General features: G+C 44.0%; 2 protein-coding genes and 1 non-coding gene across 3 annotated transcripts in view; 1 reads left to right on the top strand and 2 right to left on the bottom strand.

The window, feature by feature from the left end:
* LOC119300077 (RNA pseudouridine synthase 1-like) overlaps positions 1 to 3,607 on the bottom strand; it is a 6,978-nt gene extending 3,371 nt beyond the window's left edge. Inside the window, exon 1 of the mRNA XM_037577147.1 lies at positions 3,123 to 3,607. Coding sequence (XP_037433044.1) covers positions 3,123 to 3,480 — 358 coding nt within the window. The 5' untranslated portion in view covers positions 3,481 to 3,607. The remainder of the gene's footprint in view (positions 1 to 3,122) is intronic.
* On the top strand, positions 3,551 to 14,655 carry LOC119300078. The gene is made up of 4 exons (XM_037577148.1): positions 3,551 to 3,850; positions 4,406 to 4,521; positions 5,260 to 5,604; positions 14,194 to 14,655. The coding sequence occupies exons 1-3, from the start codon at positions 3,740 to 3,742 to the stop codon at positions 5,594 to 5,596; spliced, it is 564 nt and encodes a 187-aa protein (XP_037433045.1). The 5' UTR covers positions 3,551 to 3,739; the 3' UTR covers positions 5,597 to 5,604; positions 14,194 to 14,655.
* Positions 14,656 to 15,116: 461 nt separating this feature from the next.
* On the bottom strand, positions 15,117 to 15,219 carry LOC119304464. Its single transcript, XR_005148288.1, has one exon. It is a non-coding gene; the product is annotated as a U6 spliceosomal RNA (small nuclear RNA).
* Between the last annotated feature and the right edge of the window lie 2,494 nt (positions 15,220 to 17,713).

Here is a 17,713-nt window from a genome sequence, read left to right as displayed (position 1 = left end):
ACAAGCAGTACATCCTACCCACGGCGAGCCCATGGTCGCTGGTACAACCGCGACGACCGATTGGTCACGAGGAGCCCTGACAAGCCTGTACTTGGCCCATCTGGCTCTCTGACCAGGATCGGCCGACTTGGCCTCATCCATCACCCACCACAGTATGTCCACTGACATAGCGCCTTTGGCTGGGCCAGGTATTAGCGTCTTCAACTCCTCCTTCGTCGCCTTGAACAACACAATGTCTGCCTCTTTATGCATGTCGTCAATGCTCTTTAACTGAGAGCACACCTACATGATCTTCACGAATTTGGTGCGTTCACCGAGCGAGAACCCAACGAGGAATGCCCTCCATGATTCCATCCAATGACGTTGGGGATGGGGTTCATGGCGGTAAAGCGGTGGTGGCACACACACACACACACACACACAGAGAGAGAGAGAGAGTTGTGGAAGAGGAGACATTAGAAGACAACGAGAGAGAGATGGTTGGAAGAGGTAGTGGAATGTGGTGGTAGATAAATACAGGCTTTGGAGTAGGTAGGTGGGATGAATGAGTGTTGATCTTTGGTTAACAACTATGGTAATTGTGGTCAAACATTTCTGCATACCTCCATTGATCTTGCTCATGTGTGTGTTGCATTTTGCCCCTCCATTGACCTCCATTCATCATGTTCATAATGCAGATCGACCAGGCTGCTTCGGGGAACTCCAAGGGCAAGGAGGTGGTTGTGGCCGACAAGAAGGCCAAGGCGGTGGTGGAGCTCGGCAGCGCCCCCAAGCGGTCGAAGAACTACGGCCATTTCCATGTGAATGTTAGCCCAACCCACTTCTACAAGGTCATCCTTGCACCCAAGCTGGAGTGTCAGCCGATGCCACTAGGGTTCACCAAGCACTTCACCGCTGTCCCAGAGGAATTCAAGCTGAAGACGAGCACCGACTGCTCCTGGAGGGTGACAATCCGGATGATCAACGGCAGGCTCACCCTTGATAAGGGTTGGCGCCCTTTGTTCACCAGATCAGGTTTGGGTACCTCGTCACCTTCAAGCTGGCGACTCCCAACACCCTAAAGGTGATCATCTGCAACGACGACGGTGTCAAGGTGATTATCAAGTGCAAGAAGCTCGAGGAGGCCTTTGCCATGGATGCCTAGAAGTTATCTCTGCACCTAAGACTTCTGCTTCGGATGTTTCAGACTATGCTGCGAGTGTTTATTAGCGGTTAACTGTGTGTTTAAGACTCGGGTTTAAGGCTATATGGTATTCCTATTTATCTATGTCACGCTTGTGAGTGTGCTGGTAACCTCACCACGAAAGAAGGTTACCAGACAACATGTGTTACATCTAACCAAACACCACACACTCTGCATCTGCCCAGAACAAACGTGCAACCAAACACCGAGCGTGTGTATCTTCGCAGCCAGGCTGGGGAGGATGCAGGCTACCAACGATGTGCATAACATGGTTCTTAGCCTATATTCACTCGCCAGACCCAACTCGGTCACATATGCAAGGGGGCAAAAACCAAACGCACCGTTAAAGAAGCAATCATTTGGCATTAGTACTAAATATCTCAGACTGCCCATAGTGGGAGCAACTTCAGCAGTAACATAAGGTCCAACTCAGCAAATTTGCTTATGTGGCAGAGATTTAATAAGGAGAGAGATGATTTGAGTAACATAGCTATAGCTAGTTACTCACACTACGAGTAACATCTTAGGGTGTGTTTGGTTTCGATCACCAACTAGAATGGCATGGGTCGGACCCGTGACTAGGCCTCGTTCCTGCGTTTGGTACATAGCTGGAGCGGGAATCAAGTTGTTCCCACCGAGGGAATATTCGGCTGATATGCGGAACCCGCCGATACCTCCAAATAGGAGGAATCACACGGAACCGGTCGCGTCTCCTCTCTCAAGCCGCCTCCGCCTCGTCTCTCCCCTCCCTCCCGTTGCTCTCTCACAGCCACAACGTTCCCATCTAGGCGGCGGAATGGGTAGCAACCGGTGGTTGCTGGCGTCGGCCACACCCTAGAATCCTAGATGGCGGCCTGACCTGCAGGGAGGCGGCTGCAAATTTGTGGCGTTGACCAGATCTTCCGGGGAGCGGCGGCGGCCTGATCTGCTTGTGGGAGGCGGCAACCTGATGTGCTGGTCGGCGACGGCGGCCTGACTCGCCGGTGAGTAGGCGGCCGATTTGTTGGGGGCGGCAGAGGAGCAGTGGCAGATCGCTAATGGCAGCAACCTGGCCTAATGGTACATCCACACGCAGGGATATGGGAAGAGGAGCCTGGTGTGGTATTGTTCAACGAACATCCGATCTGAAGCTTTACTCAGGAGACTAGTGGCTGCAGAGGAGCAGTGGCAGATCGCTAATGGCAACCAGCCAACGAGTTCATGAGCTCTTAAATCTTAATCATAGTTTGACCGTGGCTTTAGGACTTAGAGTTACATCCTTGTCATAATGTGCACTGTTATCTTCTTTTTCTTTTTTCATATATTTTTATTCTTCTTTGTAAATTGATTCTTCTTTTGCTTGTACAAATGTGTTTTTTAGCCACAGGGTCATCTTGAAGAAATGCTTTGGTGCAAGAGGAAATAGTTGCAGATAGCTTTGATGTCATATTTATAATGCTTTGCGAATGTACCTTGCCAAAGTGAACCAAATCCATTACGTTCCATCTCTTCAACCAAACACTGAAATGTAACCATTCCATTCCATGTATTGCCTCCAACTAAACACAGGAATGGAACCGACCCATTCCAGTGGAATGGAACTATTCCATTCCATTCCACTTCATTCCGCAACCAAACACACCCTTACATACCAAGACAAGATGAGTCTACAAGCTAATAAATGAAGTGTTGCATGACACCACACATATGTTATTCCCCACTATAAAGGTACAGTACTAGTAACATAGACTAGTAGTGCATGCATTACTAAGTTAATCCCCATTATGGGTAGTCTCATGGGTACAAAGCTGCAGTGGTACACAAAGCAGAAAGCAACCAAACCTGCGTTTCATCAGCATGAACAGCTCTTGAAATTACTAGGCGGCGAGCATCTGAGTATTTTGTTGTGTCCTTGCGAACTAATGGCGCGATCTGTCTAGAGCTGTTTGAAGTACAGTACCTGAGGAGGCGGTGGAGCAAGGGAGGGCGGAGAGGAGGGCCTCGCAGTAGACGCCGGCGGGCTTGTCCACCACGGCGAGCCACTCGTCCTCGAACACGACGGCGGCGGAGGAGTAGGCACCGGAGCGGGCGGAGGCCGTCAAGGCGCGCCGTAGCTCCACGTCCTTGGAGACGGCCGGGTAGGGCGGGGACACTGGGCACGGGTAATCCCCGGTCGCGGCCGCTGACATCACTGCGTCCTGGACGCTTGCTCCCGCAGCGGCGACGGCGAGGAGGCGCGCGGGTGGCGGTGTCAGGGCTCGCGACGGGGAGGCGGCGCGAGGCGAGAGCAGAGGGAGGAGGAGGGGCAGTTTCGTCATTTGGGTCCGCAGAGGAGACCGATTCCAATTAAAGACACGATACTTTTCTTTTCCTTCTTCGCTTCCCCTCTGGCCGCCCTCTCCCCCGCGGAAGAAACCCAACCCTAGCCTCCGCCGTGCGTCTCCGGCGACCCTTCAGCAGCACCGCCGGGCGGCCTCGCGGGCTCTCCTGGAGCGGTTCCGCTGCAAATCTGAAGCGCGAGCGTTGAGGAGGAGGAGGTGTTGGTCGGCGATTTACTGATTTGGGGGGCGGAGGAGGATGGGGTCGTCGTCGAAGGTGGTGCGGCCGGAGGAGGTGCTGGAGTCGCTGAAGAACGACGGCACCGTCGACGCGCTCCGCATGAAGATCATGGCCCAGCTCAAGGCCGACGTATGCTTCCAGCTCGCTTCTCCCCCACATCCTTCCTCTTTCCAATCCTCTTCTCGCTCCTGCTTGTGACTTTGCTCTCAGTGGCTCGCCAGCGCCGCAGCGGCGAGGTCCCCTGTAGTTTGGTTTCTGATGGCAAAGCGGCGGCTAGAGCAGAGAACAATAGAGTCGTCACCATGGCCATAGCTATGGATTTTTTTTCTTCCGAGCATTTTGTACTGCTGGTGTGCGTGAAAAATAAAAGGAACAGAAGCTTTAGCTGTTAATTCTGCATTTTGCCACTGCCCAGCGCCTATCTCGCCATAGCACGCTTTCTTTTCATTAAAAAAAATCATTTCTCACTCGGAAGCATATTATGGTTGCAATGTCTTTTTTCCCTGATCATTAGGGAATTTTAGCGTGGCAGGATAAATTCTGAACAATGGAATTTTAGCAATGTTATAGACATGTGTTTCTCATCACAGTTTCCTTGCATTGCTTTTACCGAGATTGGCTTGATCAATGGAATGGTTTAGTTGGCTTATTGGCACTAAATCTTCTCATATCGGATTTCTATAGGAGGACATGAAGAAAAATACTATGATGATGGTGGAACAAAGCAAAGTTCTGAAGACTCCTGGAGCTGAGAAAAAGACCAAGAGGGAGCTGTTTGATGCTCTTAGACAAGAATTGGAGTAAGTACTATTGGTTTGTGTATAATTTACTGACGCAATGTGGCATAGAGCAAACATGATATGCTCAGTAATAAATTTACAACATATTGTTTGGTTTGAATTTGTTTTTTAGCATATACACAGCTTTCTATGTACAGTATTCCTTCTGGATGCTAAGTAGAAAGAAAGAGATAACTATTATGTGAATTTGACTTTGACTTTTTGAGCGCACACAATACTCCATGAAGACACATTTCCTTATCATATTTTTGCTAACCACTCTTTGTTCTGAAAGTACTGCGGTCATCTAGCTCCCGATAATATGATGTAATAGTAGTGAAATAAGGTTCAGAAAGTGCTCGGTGTAAATTCCTAGTTTTATCATTGCCTAGTGCCTATATTGCCTACGAGTGCCGCCTACTTAATTGAGTGCATAGGGTCAAGGCTCCCAGTTCTGTCATCACCTAGCGCGTAGGCACACTTAAGCACACACGTGGTTTTCTTAACTTTGGAATATACGGGTTAATATTTGGTATTCTGGCACTGCTGGAAGTTTAACTTGCACGTTGTGCATTTGGTTTGGACACAGTTGTAACTTTGCATCTCAGACGATTCGTGCCTTTGGTACTTTACTGTACTTTACCAGCGTTTTGAGTTTTTTTTAGAACTTGGATAGTTTTGTTTTATATTGTCGCCTGAAGCAGAAGAAATAATATATCTAACCTGTAAAGCAGTGCTAACTCATTTGTTCGAATGCAGAACTCCGGTTCTTGAGAAAGTCTCAAAGGCAGTTTGGGAGCTGATACTCGACAATGGTGGACTAGGGAAAGAGATCACCGAGACAGTTGAGAAAGTCTTCTGCCGGCTCAGCGGAATTGATGTGATGCCACCTCCAGCTTCAACATCCGGTGCTCCTCAAGAGAAACATACAAACATGGCTGTAGAGGAGGATCAGAAGGATATGGAAATGGATGCCTCTGAACCATCGTCTTCCTCAAGGAAGAGGCCTTTCAGTGACATCAGTGTGAAAGGAGCAGGTGCTATACCAAACGGTGGCGCTACATACCAGCATGACGATCATGAGGACGGGAACTAGGAGATCTGGTATAGTTCTTCCTTTTGTTGTGTTTTTCAGTTATTGCAGGGTAAATTAGCTGTTGTGTTTTCATGGCCAAAAAAGTGTTGAGGTATTGGATATTAATATAGTTCCACAATCTAGGGTTGTATGATTTATGCCCGTGGCTTCTTTGTTTATACTACTACTAGTGAAAAGTTATGTAAGTGGCTGCTATAGGGTGTTTCCACTTTAGAGCCTTAGAGGGGATCTAACTGTGTGTCCTGAATGTAGAACAAATTGGTTGACTACTTCCTGAGAATGAACTTACTCTTGGGTACTTGACACTAAAATATTTGAATTTCATTCTTTGCTTCTTTTGAATTTCTAAGGCGACAGTAAAATATTAAATTGCTATTTACAATTTTGTCAGACCATTGAATTGCTATTTAGTAAGTACTCCGATCTAAATGCTCTTATATTTCTTTACGGAGGGAGTACAATTTTGTGAGACTGCTAAGAGCGGAGCCAGGACTAGGCCGAGCGCCTATGTTGGCCTTTCCTCAGAAAATAGTTGTTTTTCTTGTTTAATCTACATCTCTATACAAATATAGAAGTTCGAATTGTGATGAGATACTCTAGATCTAAACAATTTAGTTTCGTAACTTGGTCTCTTTGTTACTGCCTCTAGATAGAATTCTTGAGTTCATTTTGTATACCTTAAAGTTGTAGGTTTCTTGCTTAAATAATCTGTAGACTTTACTATGTGTTTGTTCTTGGTGAAATAAAATCGTTCAGGTCATGACATGCATGTTACTGTATTTATTATCTGAAATGGTCAAACGATGTTATGAAGTTTCAAACAAGATTCAGTCAGTGATCTATGTGTGGACTTGTAGATTCTTTGTGTTGCAATATGTTTGATTTACTAAATGGAGTACTGAAGTTTTTTAATAATAGCTTTTCCGGGAAATACACTTGTGCTCCTGGTTGTATATGCACCCTATATGGGGATTTTTTTTTAATATTTTACTAAAAAGTCAAAATAGGTAAGAACTATTTTGACAAAACACTTGACTTATTTTTGCACTAGTATATAGATTTTCACAAAAAAACAAAAGTTGACCTCACAGCAAAAAAAAACAAAATTTATTTACTATTACAGGTCACTATTCACACTATTTTAGCCAAAAATTGTCTTTTTTGAAAAGAAGTCAAAGGGATATTTTTCCTTTTGTGGATTTTTTCTCATGAGTATAATAGAAGGTCAAGTTTATTTCAAAAATATTTTCAGGAATTTTTGACTTTTTGTTGAATTACTAGTTTTTTTCCCATATAGGGTGTAGATGTCCCCATAGAGCACAAATCCTCCTAGCTTTTCCTTCCTAATTCACATTGTCTACTACCAAGACAAATTAAGCGGCGAGTTATTTCAAAGTAGAAAAAAAAACTCTTTAGCAAAGTAGAATTCTTGTATCATTTGTTTCGGTTGTTTTTTTCCGAGAAAACTTTCAATCTATTCATCTTCAATCATGGTAGTACAATGGACACCAGAAATAATAAAAATTAAATCCAAATCCGGAGACCACGTATCGATGATTACAAGCACTGAAGCGAGCCGAAGGCGCGTTGACGTCATTGCCCCTTCATCCTTGGAGCCGGGCAAAACTTGTTGTAGTAGACAGTCGGGAAGTCATCGTGCTAAGACCTCACAGGACCAGCGCAGCAGAACAGCAACCGCTGCGGATGAAGAGTAGCATAGATCGTAAAGATCCAACCTGAAAACACATGAACGTAGATGAACTATGACCAAATTCGAGCAAATTCACCAAGGATAGATTCATCGAAGACACATCTCTACACGCCTATCGATGATGCTAGACACATCATCGAGATGAGGCGCTAGACGGAGAGAACATTATATCATCTTCAGGGAGCTGTCGACATCTCATCTTCCCGAATAGGACACAAACCCTAACAAAACCTGAAGAAACAACTAAAAACAGAACTCTCCCGCCAGCAAAGGCTGAGATCCACCGCGCTGCCATGACCCTAAGGCCACCGGAGATGAGGCGGACCGACGGCGGCGCCGAGAGGAGGCAGGGAAACCCTAGACTTTTCCTTTTCGTGATCTATTTGTTTCGGTTGTTTCATCTTCATTATTCCCTGAAATGTGTCCCGAAACATGCTAGTCTTATCCTGTCAACGGTGGCTCTCGTCCTAAGTGGCACGCTCAACTTTGCAAGTCCAGGTGTATTCTTTAAGGACATGTACAATGGTGTTATATTAAGAGTGCCACATGGATAAATGTTGAGGGGGAGGAAAGAGAAATTATAAGAAAACGCTCTCATTTAGGGGATGATCTCTAAGGGCATGTACAATAGTACTATCTTAGGAGTGTTATTTAAGATAAATGATGAGGTGAAGAAGAGAAAATTCATAAGAAAAGGCTTGTCTTCTCTTATTTAAGAGAAGACAAAAGATGATCTCTTAGCACAATATGTCTCACCATATTTTTAGAAATAGCTAGTTATTAAAAAAATATGCTAAGAGATAATCCATTGTATACATTTTTCTCTGTCATCTCTAAATTACATGCAAGACTTAAGATAGGACTATCTTATCAATCATTGTACATGTCCTTAGCACAATATGTCTCACCATGTTTTAGGAATAGTAGTTATTGAAGATAAGGCTAAGAGATAACCCTATTATAAATATTTTTTTGTCATCTCTAAATTGCATACAAGGCTTAAGATAAGATTGTCTTATCAATCATTGTACATGCCTAACTCCGTCCAAATCGCATGAAGAAAATCTCAACGTTGGAAGTCCGGGGTATCCTCTAACTCAATGTAAATCACGTGAAGAAAATCAAATCTACTGTTCATGGATGAATAGGATAAAATGTGTGGTGCCTAGCTACACTAGAACAGAACCTACATTTCACATGGATATTTGGAGTGGTGATGTAGGAATTAGTCTAAATAAAGGTTGAGCTCGGATAGTCCACGTATATTATGAAAGGTACAGTAGGTGGTTCGTATCAAGCACATTTGCGAAAGGTTTTACTGGGGATTCCAGCCTACAACTTTTGATGGCATGAGAGTATAATGAATGCGCATGTATACATCTGACCAAAGGAAGCATAACCACTCCATTAAGTTAGTCATGTCCAAGCACCTTAAACTTTCCAAAATATATAAGAAAAATAAATCACATACAAAATTTATACAGTGCGGTAGACGTCAGCAGGGGAGTGCGCGGGGTCCACCTCCGGCAGCAAGTGGGAGGACTGCTCCCCAGCCTACTGCGCCGCGTCAAGCCCCGCCGCCCGTGGCCATGCCTCCACCGACCGCTCCGCCTGCTCCACCTGCACCACCCACCCAGATCCTCGACGAGAGATACAGAGACATGATATGTTTCACATGTGGAGGGGACCTAGGCATTATGTTAACTGCATAGAGAAGAAAATCTGCTTTATCTGTGGTCTAGAGGGGCACAATGTCAACAACTGTTCAACTTGGGCGCAGCCACACCCTGTTGCAACCTTTTTTGGCAGCTCTTCTCATGGTTTAGGATTCTATCATATTGATGCACCCTGTGGGCCGTGAAGCGAATTGGCTGAATTTCAGGAACTATGGTGAGGTCCATGTGGTTAAAGGAGAGATCAACCAGGTAGATCTGATTAAAAATCTTTCTGAGATCTTCTGCAAGCTTAGACAGTGGCCATGGCAAGTCAGAACACTCTTAGAGAAAAAGTTCTTGGTTAGATTCCCTCCTTGGAAGAATGTTGAAGAACTAATTGAATTCCCTGCCTTTAATCTACCAATTACTGGTGTTTCAGTCTCTGTTGAGAAATGGACTGGTGCAATAGACCCTTTCTCTGAATTGACTGAAGCTTGGGTTGTTGTTGAAGGCCTGTCGTCAAAATGGTGCACGTGGAAGGTATTCTCTCAGATTGCCTCATGCTTTGGGATCCTGGTAGATGTGGACTGGAATGGGCTGATGAAGAGCTTTTATGAGAAAGTCGAAATCAAGATTGCGCGCAGGAGTCCTGAGAAAATTCCTTTTGAACGGAGTATGGAAATGAGGAAAAAGCTATACATTCTATCTTTCACTGTTGAAGGTTTTGAACAAGTGGGTGCCGATGATCCTAATGATGATAATGGACCTACTGATATAGATGTGGATGGCTTGGAAAATGATCTTGATGTGGGTGATACTGACAAGGACCGCTTGGAAGATGGTGAGGATGGTTTTGATGAACTGGATCTAGCTAACAGAGCTAGCACCTCTGAAAACCCACCTGCTAGTAAAGGTAAGGAGTGCACCACCTTTCATCCTCCTACATTGGTGGAAGCTTGCTATACTCCTTGCAAAAAACCTAAGGACAATGTGGAGAAAAAAAGCTGCGAGACTGCTGTCATCCTCCCCTTTGCTGAAGCTATCAAACTTCTAGATGGGCCTGAGATGAACACACATGCTCCTCAAGTTGAAGCTGATTTTGCTGACACTATTGGCAGCCTTGCAACTTCTGCCCAGAAAACATACTACTCTGACCTACTGAGAGATTTTGATAGCTCTGGTTCAAATACTGCCACTGAAGCTGGAGATACTGATAGTGAAATGGAGACCTTAAATGAGCCAGTCATGAACTGTCTGAAGATGCTGGAGTTGAGGAAGGTGAGAAATGATACTGCTGGTAACAATATCCCTCCCCCTCCCTCCAGAAGAACATCTCTGGTAAATGGGGGCCAATTCCCTCTCAAAGGCCTTCAACCAGAGTGCAGAGGAACCAGAATATAACGGAAACAGCTGAAGCATACAAAGGCCTTCAACCAAAGTCCTCCAATAATGCTTCTGTTGATAATTTAGAGGCTTATGCCTCTGCTGTTTGGTCACTCTGATCTAGAAAGGAAAAATATTATAAGTAACCCGGTGAGAGATGAAACTGGAAAATGCCTTGAGTTTGCTTCTCAAAACCCTGAAATATCATTGCCTGATGAGTTAAGTGATATTTGGTGTGAGGGGAGTGGAGTTTGTACTCCTGAAAAAGGCAGACCTGACTCCAACAACCCAGGGGGCACTGCTGGCTCTGTTGGTAGTCTGGTAACTGCTCCTAGACATGGGCTTTTTAGCCTTTCACACCCATTTAAAATTCCACGATAGGTCTCTTTTGGAACATTAGGAGTATGGGCAAAAAGGAAAATTGCAATGCCTGTCTGATATAGTTAATAAATACAAACCAAACTTTGTTGGTTTCCAAGAAACTAAAAAGAGAGAATATTTCTAAATCCTTCTTAAAGATACTAGTTGGGTCTACTGATTATATTCGGCATTCTTCGCCTGTTGTTGGTTCTGTCGGTGGGATCCTTTTAGGGGTCAACTCCTGCTCCTTTGAGTGTATTGGTGTTATGTACAAAAAATATTGCTTGATTCTTACCTTGAAAAATAAGATTGATGGGTTTTGTTGGCATCTAGTAGTAGTATGTGGTATAGCTTATGCTGTGGACAAGGTAGATTTTATCTCTGAACTACATGAAGTATGTGATGGGTTGTCCTATCCTGTCTTACTGGGGAGTGATTTTAACTTGGTCAGAGAAGCCAAGGAGAAATCATCTGGTAATGTTAATAGCTCTTGGGCCTTCCTATTTAATGACTAGATTAATAAATGGGGTCTCATGGAAATCAAGCTGGCCAATAGGGTTTATACCTGGGGTAATAATCAAGACAATCCTATTTTTGCTACCATTAACATAGTGTTTTCCTCTACTGATTGGGATGGTCACTTCCCATTAACCACTCTTTGTGCCCTTCCTAGAGTGGTGAGTGACCATGCCCCCCTCCTTTGAGACACTTGAACTGGGGGGGAGTAAAATGAACAAACCTTTCAAATTTGAAAAATGGTTGCTGAGACAGCCTAGGTTTTCTGACTTAGTCAAATAAGTTTGGGCTACCCCTCCCCCCTATAAAACTGCCATTGAGACATGGCAGTTTAAAACCAAATTGATCAGACAAAAAGCTAAAGGATGGAGCATTAACCTGGAGGCTGCTATGAAGAGAGAGAAAAACCTCCTGCAAGAATTTGATATCCTTGATGTTTTTGCTGAACAAAACGGAGTCTCTACCGAGGATATCCTCAGAACGAATGACATTAAAAAGAGTTGGAGGAAATTTGAAAAAAAAGACTGCTATGTGGCAGAGATCAAGAGACCGGAAAATACTAGAAGGTGATAGAAACACTGCCTATTTTCATGCAGTGGCTAACCAGCGTAGACGGAAAAACCACTTGTCTGTACTAGAGGGCCCTGATGGCCCGGTCCACTCCACAAAAGATATGTTAGAGGTTGCTACCAACTTTTATAAGGATCTCTTTGGTTTTGAACCAAAACCTAATATCCACCTGGGTGATCATTTTTGGTTTGTAGAAGAACTTGTTACAGATGCTGAGAATGACATTCTTGAAAAACCCTTTACACAGGATGAAATTAAAGAAGCCATTATGGGTTCCTATGCCAATGGTGCCTCTGGCCCTGATGGCTTGTCCTTTCTTTTTTATCAAACCTTCTGGGAGGTGATAAAAATGATTTCATGGCACTGGTTAGGGATTTTGAATGTGGTACATTAGATATACAAAGACTTAATTACTCTACTGTTACTCTTATCCCAAAAGAAGCAACTGCTAGACATATGAAAAAAATTTAGACCTATTTGCTTCAGCAATTGCTCGATCAAGATCTCCAGTAAAGCTTTGTGTAAGAGAGTATCCCCTATTGGGGATAGACTACTATCTCCATGTCAATCTGCTTTTGTTAGGGGCGGATTTATTTTGGAAAGTGTTGTTACTGCTCATGAGGCCATCCATGAGCTTCATAGGTCAAATAAATCTGGGGTGGTCCTCAAGTTGGATTATGAGAAAGCGTATGATAGGGTAAATTGGGACTTTTTGATTGAGATGTTAACATCCAGGGGTTTGGTCCTAAATGGATAAAATGGATTCTATCCATTATCCAGAATAGTTCTTTCTCTGTTAAGATTAATGATGTGATTGGCCCATATTTTGTGGGTGGTAAAGGTTTGAAACAGGGAGATCCTAGCTCCCCCGTACTCTTCAATTTAGTTGCAAATGTCTTCTCCGAAATTTTAGCCAAGGCTGTTAGGGAGAAATTATCTCGAGGATTATTCCCCACATTATTACCAATAGCTTGACTAGTTTACAATACGTAGATGACACTATTCTTTTTCTAGATCCTGACATTGATCATGCTAAAAACCTCAGATGGTTACTAGCTTGCTTTGAGAACCTTTCTGGGTTGAAAATTAATTATGACAAATGTGAGCTGGTTCCCATTAATGTTGATGAAGCTAGTGCAAAAATACTCTCACATATCTTCTGTTGCAAAATTGGGAGTTTCCCTCTTAAATACCTAGGGTTCCCATTACACTATCTAAAATTGAGAAGAGAGGGCCTCCAACCCATTATTGACAAGATTATTAAAAGAATTTGTGGGTGGAGAGGCAGACTGCTTAGCTATGAGGATAAGTTGGTGCTGTTACAGACTTGTATTGCTAGTATTCCAATGTACCTTTATGTCTGTTATTAAATTCCCTAAATGGGATATTAAGGCAATTACTTCACAAATGGCTCACTTCTTTTGGGGAATGTGGGTGATGATCATAAATATCATCTAGCAAATTGGGGATTTGTATCCCAGAAAAAAAAATCCTTTGGCGGCTTAGGTGTGGTAAACCTACGGGAGTTCAATATGGCCTTGTTAGCCTCCTGGTCTAAACGATTCTTCTTGGGTGGTGACAAAGATTGGAAAACACTAGTTAAACATAAGTACAACACTAACAAGCCCAACCTACTCTGGTCTAATTCTAATACTGGCTCCCCCTTCTGGAAAGGAGTCACACATGGGCCCTGGCTGGAGCTAGACCTTTCTATAAATGGAAACTTGGAAATGGCCAAAGTATTAGCTTTTGGCATGATACTTGGGCTGGTGACTTGAGTTTGAAAATCCAATTTTGGGATCTATATAGTATGTGCCAACAACAAGAGAGTACTGTAGCTCAGGTGTGGGATGGTGTGGTTCTCAAACTTACTTTTAAGCGATGCGTTGATATGCAATTCCTGAACAGGTGGCATGAATTGCTTCAACTCCTATCTACTAATAAGCTTGTGATGGAGAGGATCATCCTGTCTAGATACTAGAAGCGTCTGGGATTTACTCTGTTAAGTCCTTCTATAATATGATCAATTGGGGGAGGGGGGTTCTACCCCCATTTGGAAAATTTTAGTACCACATAGATACCTGGTCTTCATATGGCTAGCCTACCATAACAAGATTCTTACTAGAGATAACCTAGCCAAGAGACGTCATGTGGATGATAAAACCTGCTTGTTTTGCTGTGAAAACGAGTCTGTGAACCATTTGTTTTTCGATTGTGTAGTTGCAAAAGAAACCTAGAAAAACATTGTTGAATCCTTTAACTTTAGATATCCACATTGCATGAAAACCCTGTCTGATCCGTGGGGTGCTAATAACAAGAAGACTATTGTTTCTATTGTTAACATTGCTTGTGTTGCTACCATTTGGAGCATTTGGACTATGCGTAACGATATGTGTTTTCAGGGCGTGTCGTGGACAAGCATTCGGGTGATCCTGGGGAGAGCGTGTGCTCAATTGCATCAGTGGAAAACCTTATGCGTCGGGGATCAATCAGTGCTACTGCGGCGCTGTCTCCTGCACATTGCATGGGAGGAGGCACCAAGGCTGGTGCGAATAAGGGACTAGATGGACTCATGCTCAAGGCGCACACTGGATGATCTCTCCCTCCTGCGTGAGGATGTCATTCTGTAATAGGATAGACCTTACTTAGATCCCTTGCTGCGCGCTGGATGTGTTGCCGAACCAATTGCTCTTAGTAGTTGTAGTTTGCATATAGTCTGGCCTGCTACTTTGGTGAGGCTCGAGTGCTACCATTATATTTCGGTTTGCTGTTCTCCGTTTTATGCAATAAAATGGAGAGGGGGAAACCCCTTTTGTTTCAAAAAAATTATACAGTGACAATCAATCGGACATCATTCACAGATATTTGCACACCATGTGATTTGTGGGAATGTAAAAGAGAAGTTTTAGTGAAAATATAAAATATAGAATGCACATTTAAAAAGAGAAGATTGTAAAATGTAAAAATGGATATAAGTCATTGCACAATAAAAAATGTTCAGACGTTTAGTAAAAAGCAAGGTTAACCATCCCCCAACATAGAAGGCCAAGGACTTGATTGGAAAAGAAGAGGTAGTGAAAGAATCTGTTTGTAAAGGTACAACTGCACAAAAGAAAAGCCTAGGGCATATCCGCAAGATACCAGGGAGTAGCCTACAATATATATATATATATCAAAAATGACGCCAGAGACTTTATTACAAGAAAAATGGACTGGTGGAAGGACCTACTTGTAAAGAAAAGCGACAATGGAAAAGCACAACTACCCAAGTGGGAGGCGCCCGGGGCCTATCTGCAAGAAACTAGGGGCCAGCGTGCAAAATCTCAAAAAAATGGACCATTTCTCAATTTGTGCGTGTCATCCTTGCGCAGGGGCCATGCTAATCTTCTCTGTATCGTTCCAATTTTATCAGATGTCCCCGAAGGGACAACAAGGTTGGAACGCTGAATCTTATAAACCGGTTGAAATGACTCTCACTTGGTGAGGTGGTACTAAACAAGGGGTGCTCTGCTGCGTTCCACAGCCACCAGGAACTGTGGAGTCGCACCAAACGGTAAGTGGGCCGCTGCGTGAAAGCTGGACCTTCAGCCTGTCAACCCAATATCTTTTTTGCGAGGAGTCGGTGAAGGAAATATGCCCTAGAGGCAATAATAAAGTTGTTATTTTATATTTCCTTATATCATGATAAATATTTATTATTCATGCTAGAATGGTATTAACCGGAAACTTGATACATGTGTGGATACATTGACAAAACACTGTGTCCCTAGTAAGCCACTACTAGACTAGCTCGTTAATCAAAGATGGTTAAGTTTCCTAACCATAGACATGTGTTGTCCTTTGATGAACGAGATCACATCATTAGGAGAATGATGTGATGGACAAGACCCACCCGTTAGCTTAGCATATTGATCGTTCAGTGTTATTGCTATTGCTTTCTTCATGTCAAATACATATTCCTTCGACTATGAGATTATGCAACTCCCGGATGCCGGAGGAATACCTTGTGTGCTATCAAACGTCACAACGTAACTGGGTGATTATAAAGATGCTCTGCAGGTATCTCCGAAGGTGTTTGTTGGGTTGGCATAGATCGAGAGTAGGATTTATCACTCCGAGTATCAAAGAGGTATCTCCGGGCCCTCTCAGTAATGCACATCGTAAGAAGCCTTGCAAGCAAAGTGACTAATGAGTTAGTTACAAGATGATGTATTATGGAACAAGTAAAGAGACTTGCCGGTAACGAGATTAAACTAGGTATGTGGATACCGACGATAGAATCTCGGGCAAGTAACATACCGATGGACAGAGGGAATAATGTATGTTGTCATAATGGTTCGACTGATAAAGATCTTCGTAGAATATGTAGGAGCTAATATGAGCATCCAGGTTCCGCTATTGGTTATTGACCGGAGAAGTGTCTCGCTCATGTCTACATAGTTTCTCGAACCCATAGGGTCCGCACACTTAACGTTCGATGACGATATAGTATTATATGAGTTTTGTGATTTGGTGATCGAATGTTGTGCGGAGTCCCGGATGAGATCACGGACATGACGAGGAGTCTCAAAATGGTCGAGAGGTAAAGATTTATATATAGGACGATGGTATTCGGACACCGGAAGTGTTCCGGAGGGTATCAGGTACTTATCGGGTCACCGAAAGGTGTTTCGGGTACCCTCGACAATCCTATGGGCCATATGGGCCTTGTGAAGGAACACACCAGCCCACAAGGGGCTCATGTACCCTATAAGGCTATAGTAGGAGGAGGAGAAGGAAAGGGGGAAGGGAAAGGAAAGCGTGGATTAGGATGCACACTTCCTTCCCTCACCCCCCCTCTTTCCTTCCCCTTCATCCATACATGGAAAGGGGGGCGCAGGGCAAGGAAGGGCCCCTAGGGGGCGAAGGCCAACCCTAGGGCGCCCCTGGCTGCCTCTCCTCCCCCTCCCACCTATATATATATATATATATATGGGGAGGGGGCGCCTAGAACACACACCAAAAATTGTTAGCCATGTGCGGCGCCACCCTCCATAGTTTACACCTCCGGTCATATCTTCGTAGTGCTTAGGCGAAGCCCTGTGCGGATCACTTCGCCATCACCGTCACCACGCTTTCATGTTGACGAAACTCATCTTCTTACTCGACACCTTTGCTGGATCAAGAGGACGAGGGACGTCATCGAGCTGAACGTGTGCAGAACTCGGAGGTGTTGTACGTTCGGTGCTTGGTCGGTCGGATCTAGAAGAAGTTCGACTACATCAACCGCGTTGTCAAACGCTTCCGGTTTCGATCTACAAGGGTACGTGGACACACTCTCCCCCTCTTGTTGCTATTTATCTCCAAGGTAGATCTTGCGTGAGCGTAGGAATTTTTTTGAAATTGCATGCTACGTTTCCTAACAGTGGTATCTGAGCCAGGTATATGTGTAGATGATATGCACGAGTAGAACACAAAGAGTTGTGGGCGGTGATCATCATACTGCTTACCACCAATGTCTTATTTTGATTCGGCGGTATTGTTGGATGAAGCGGCCTGGACCAACCTTACATGACCACGTTCATGAGACCGGTTCTACCGACAGACATGCAACTAGTTTTGCATAAAGGTGGCTGGCGGGTGTCTGTTTCTCCAACTTTAGTTGAATCAAATTTGACTGTGTCCGGTCCTTGTTGAAGGTTAAAACAACAAACTTGATAAATCATCGTTGTGGTTTTGATGCGTAGGTAAGAACGATTCTTGCTAGAAGCCCGTAGCAGCCATGTAAATCTTGCAACAACAAAGTAGAGGACGTCTAACTTGTTTTTGCAGGGCATGTTGTGATGTGATATGGTCAAGACATGATGTGATATACGTTATTGTATGAGATGATCATGTTTTGTAAAAGTTACTGGCAACCGGCAGGAGCCTTATGGTTGTCTC

Source organism: Triticum dicoccoides, chromosome 5A, assembly GCF_002162155.2.
Source record: "Triticum dicoccoides isolate Atlit2015 ecotype Zavitan chromosome 5A, WEW_v2.0, whole genome shotgun sequence".
NCBI lineage: Eukaryota > Viridiplantae > Streptophyta > Magnoliopsida > Poales > Poaceae > Triticum > Triticum dicoccoides.
Note: the sequence above shows the minus strand (reverse complement) of the source record. Positions and strands in the feature narration are given on the sequence as shown.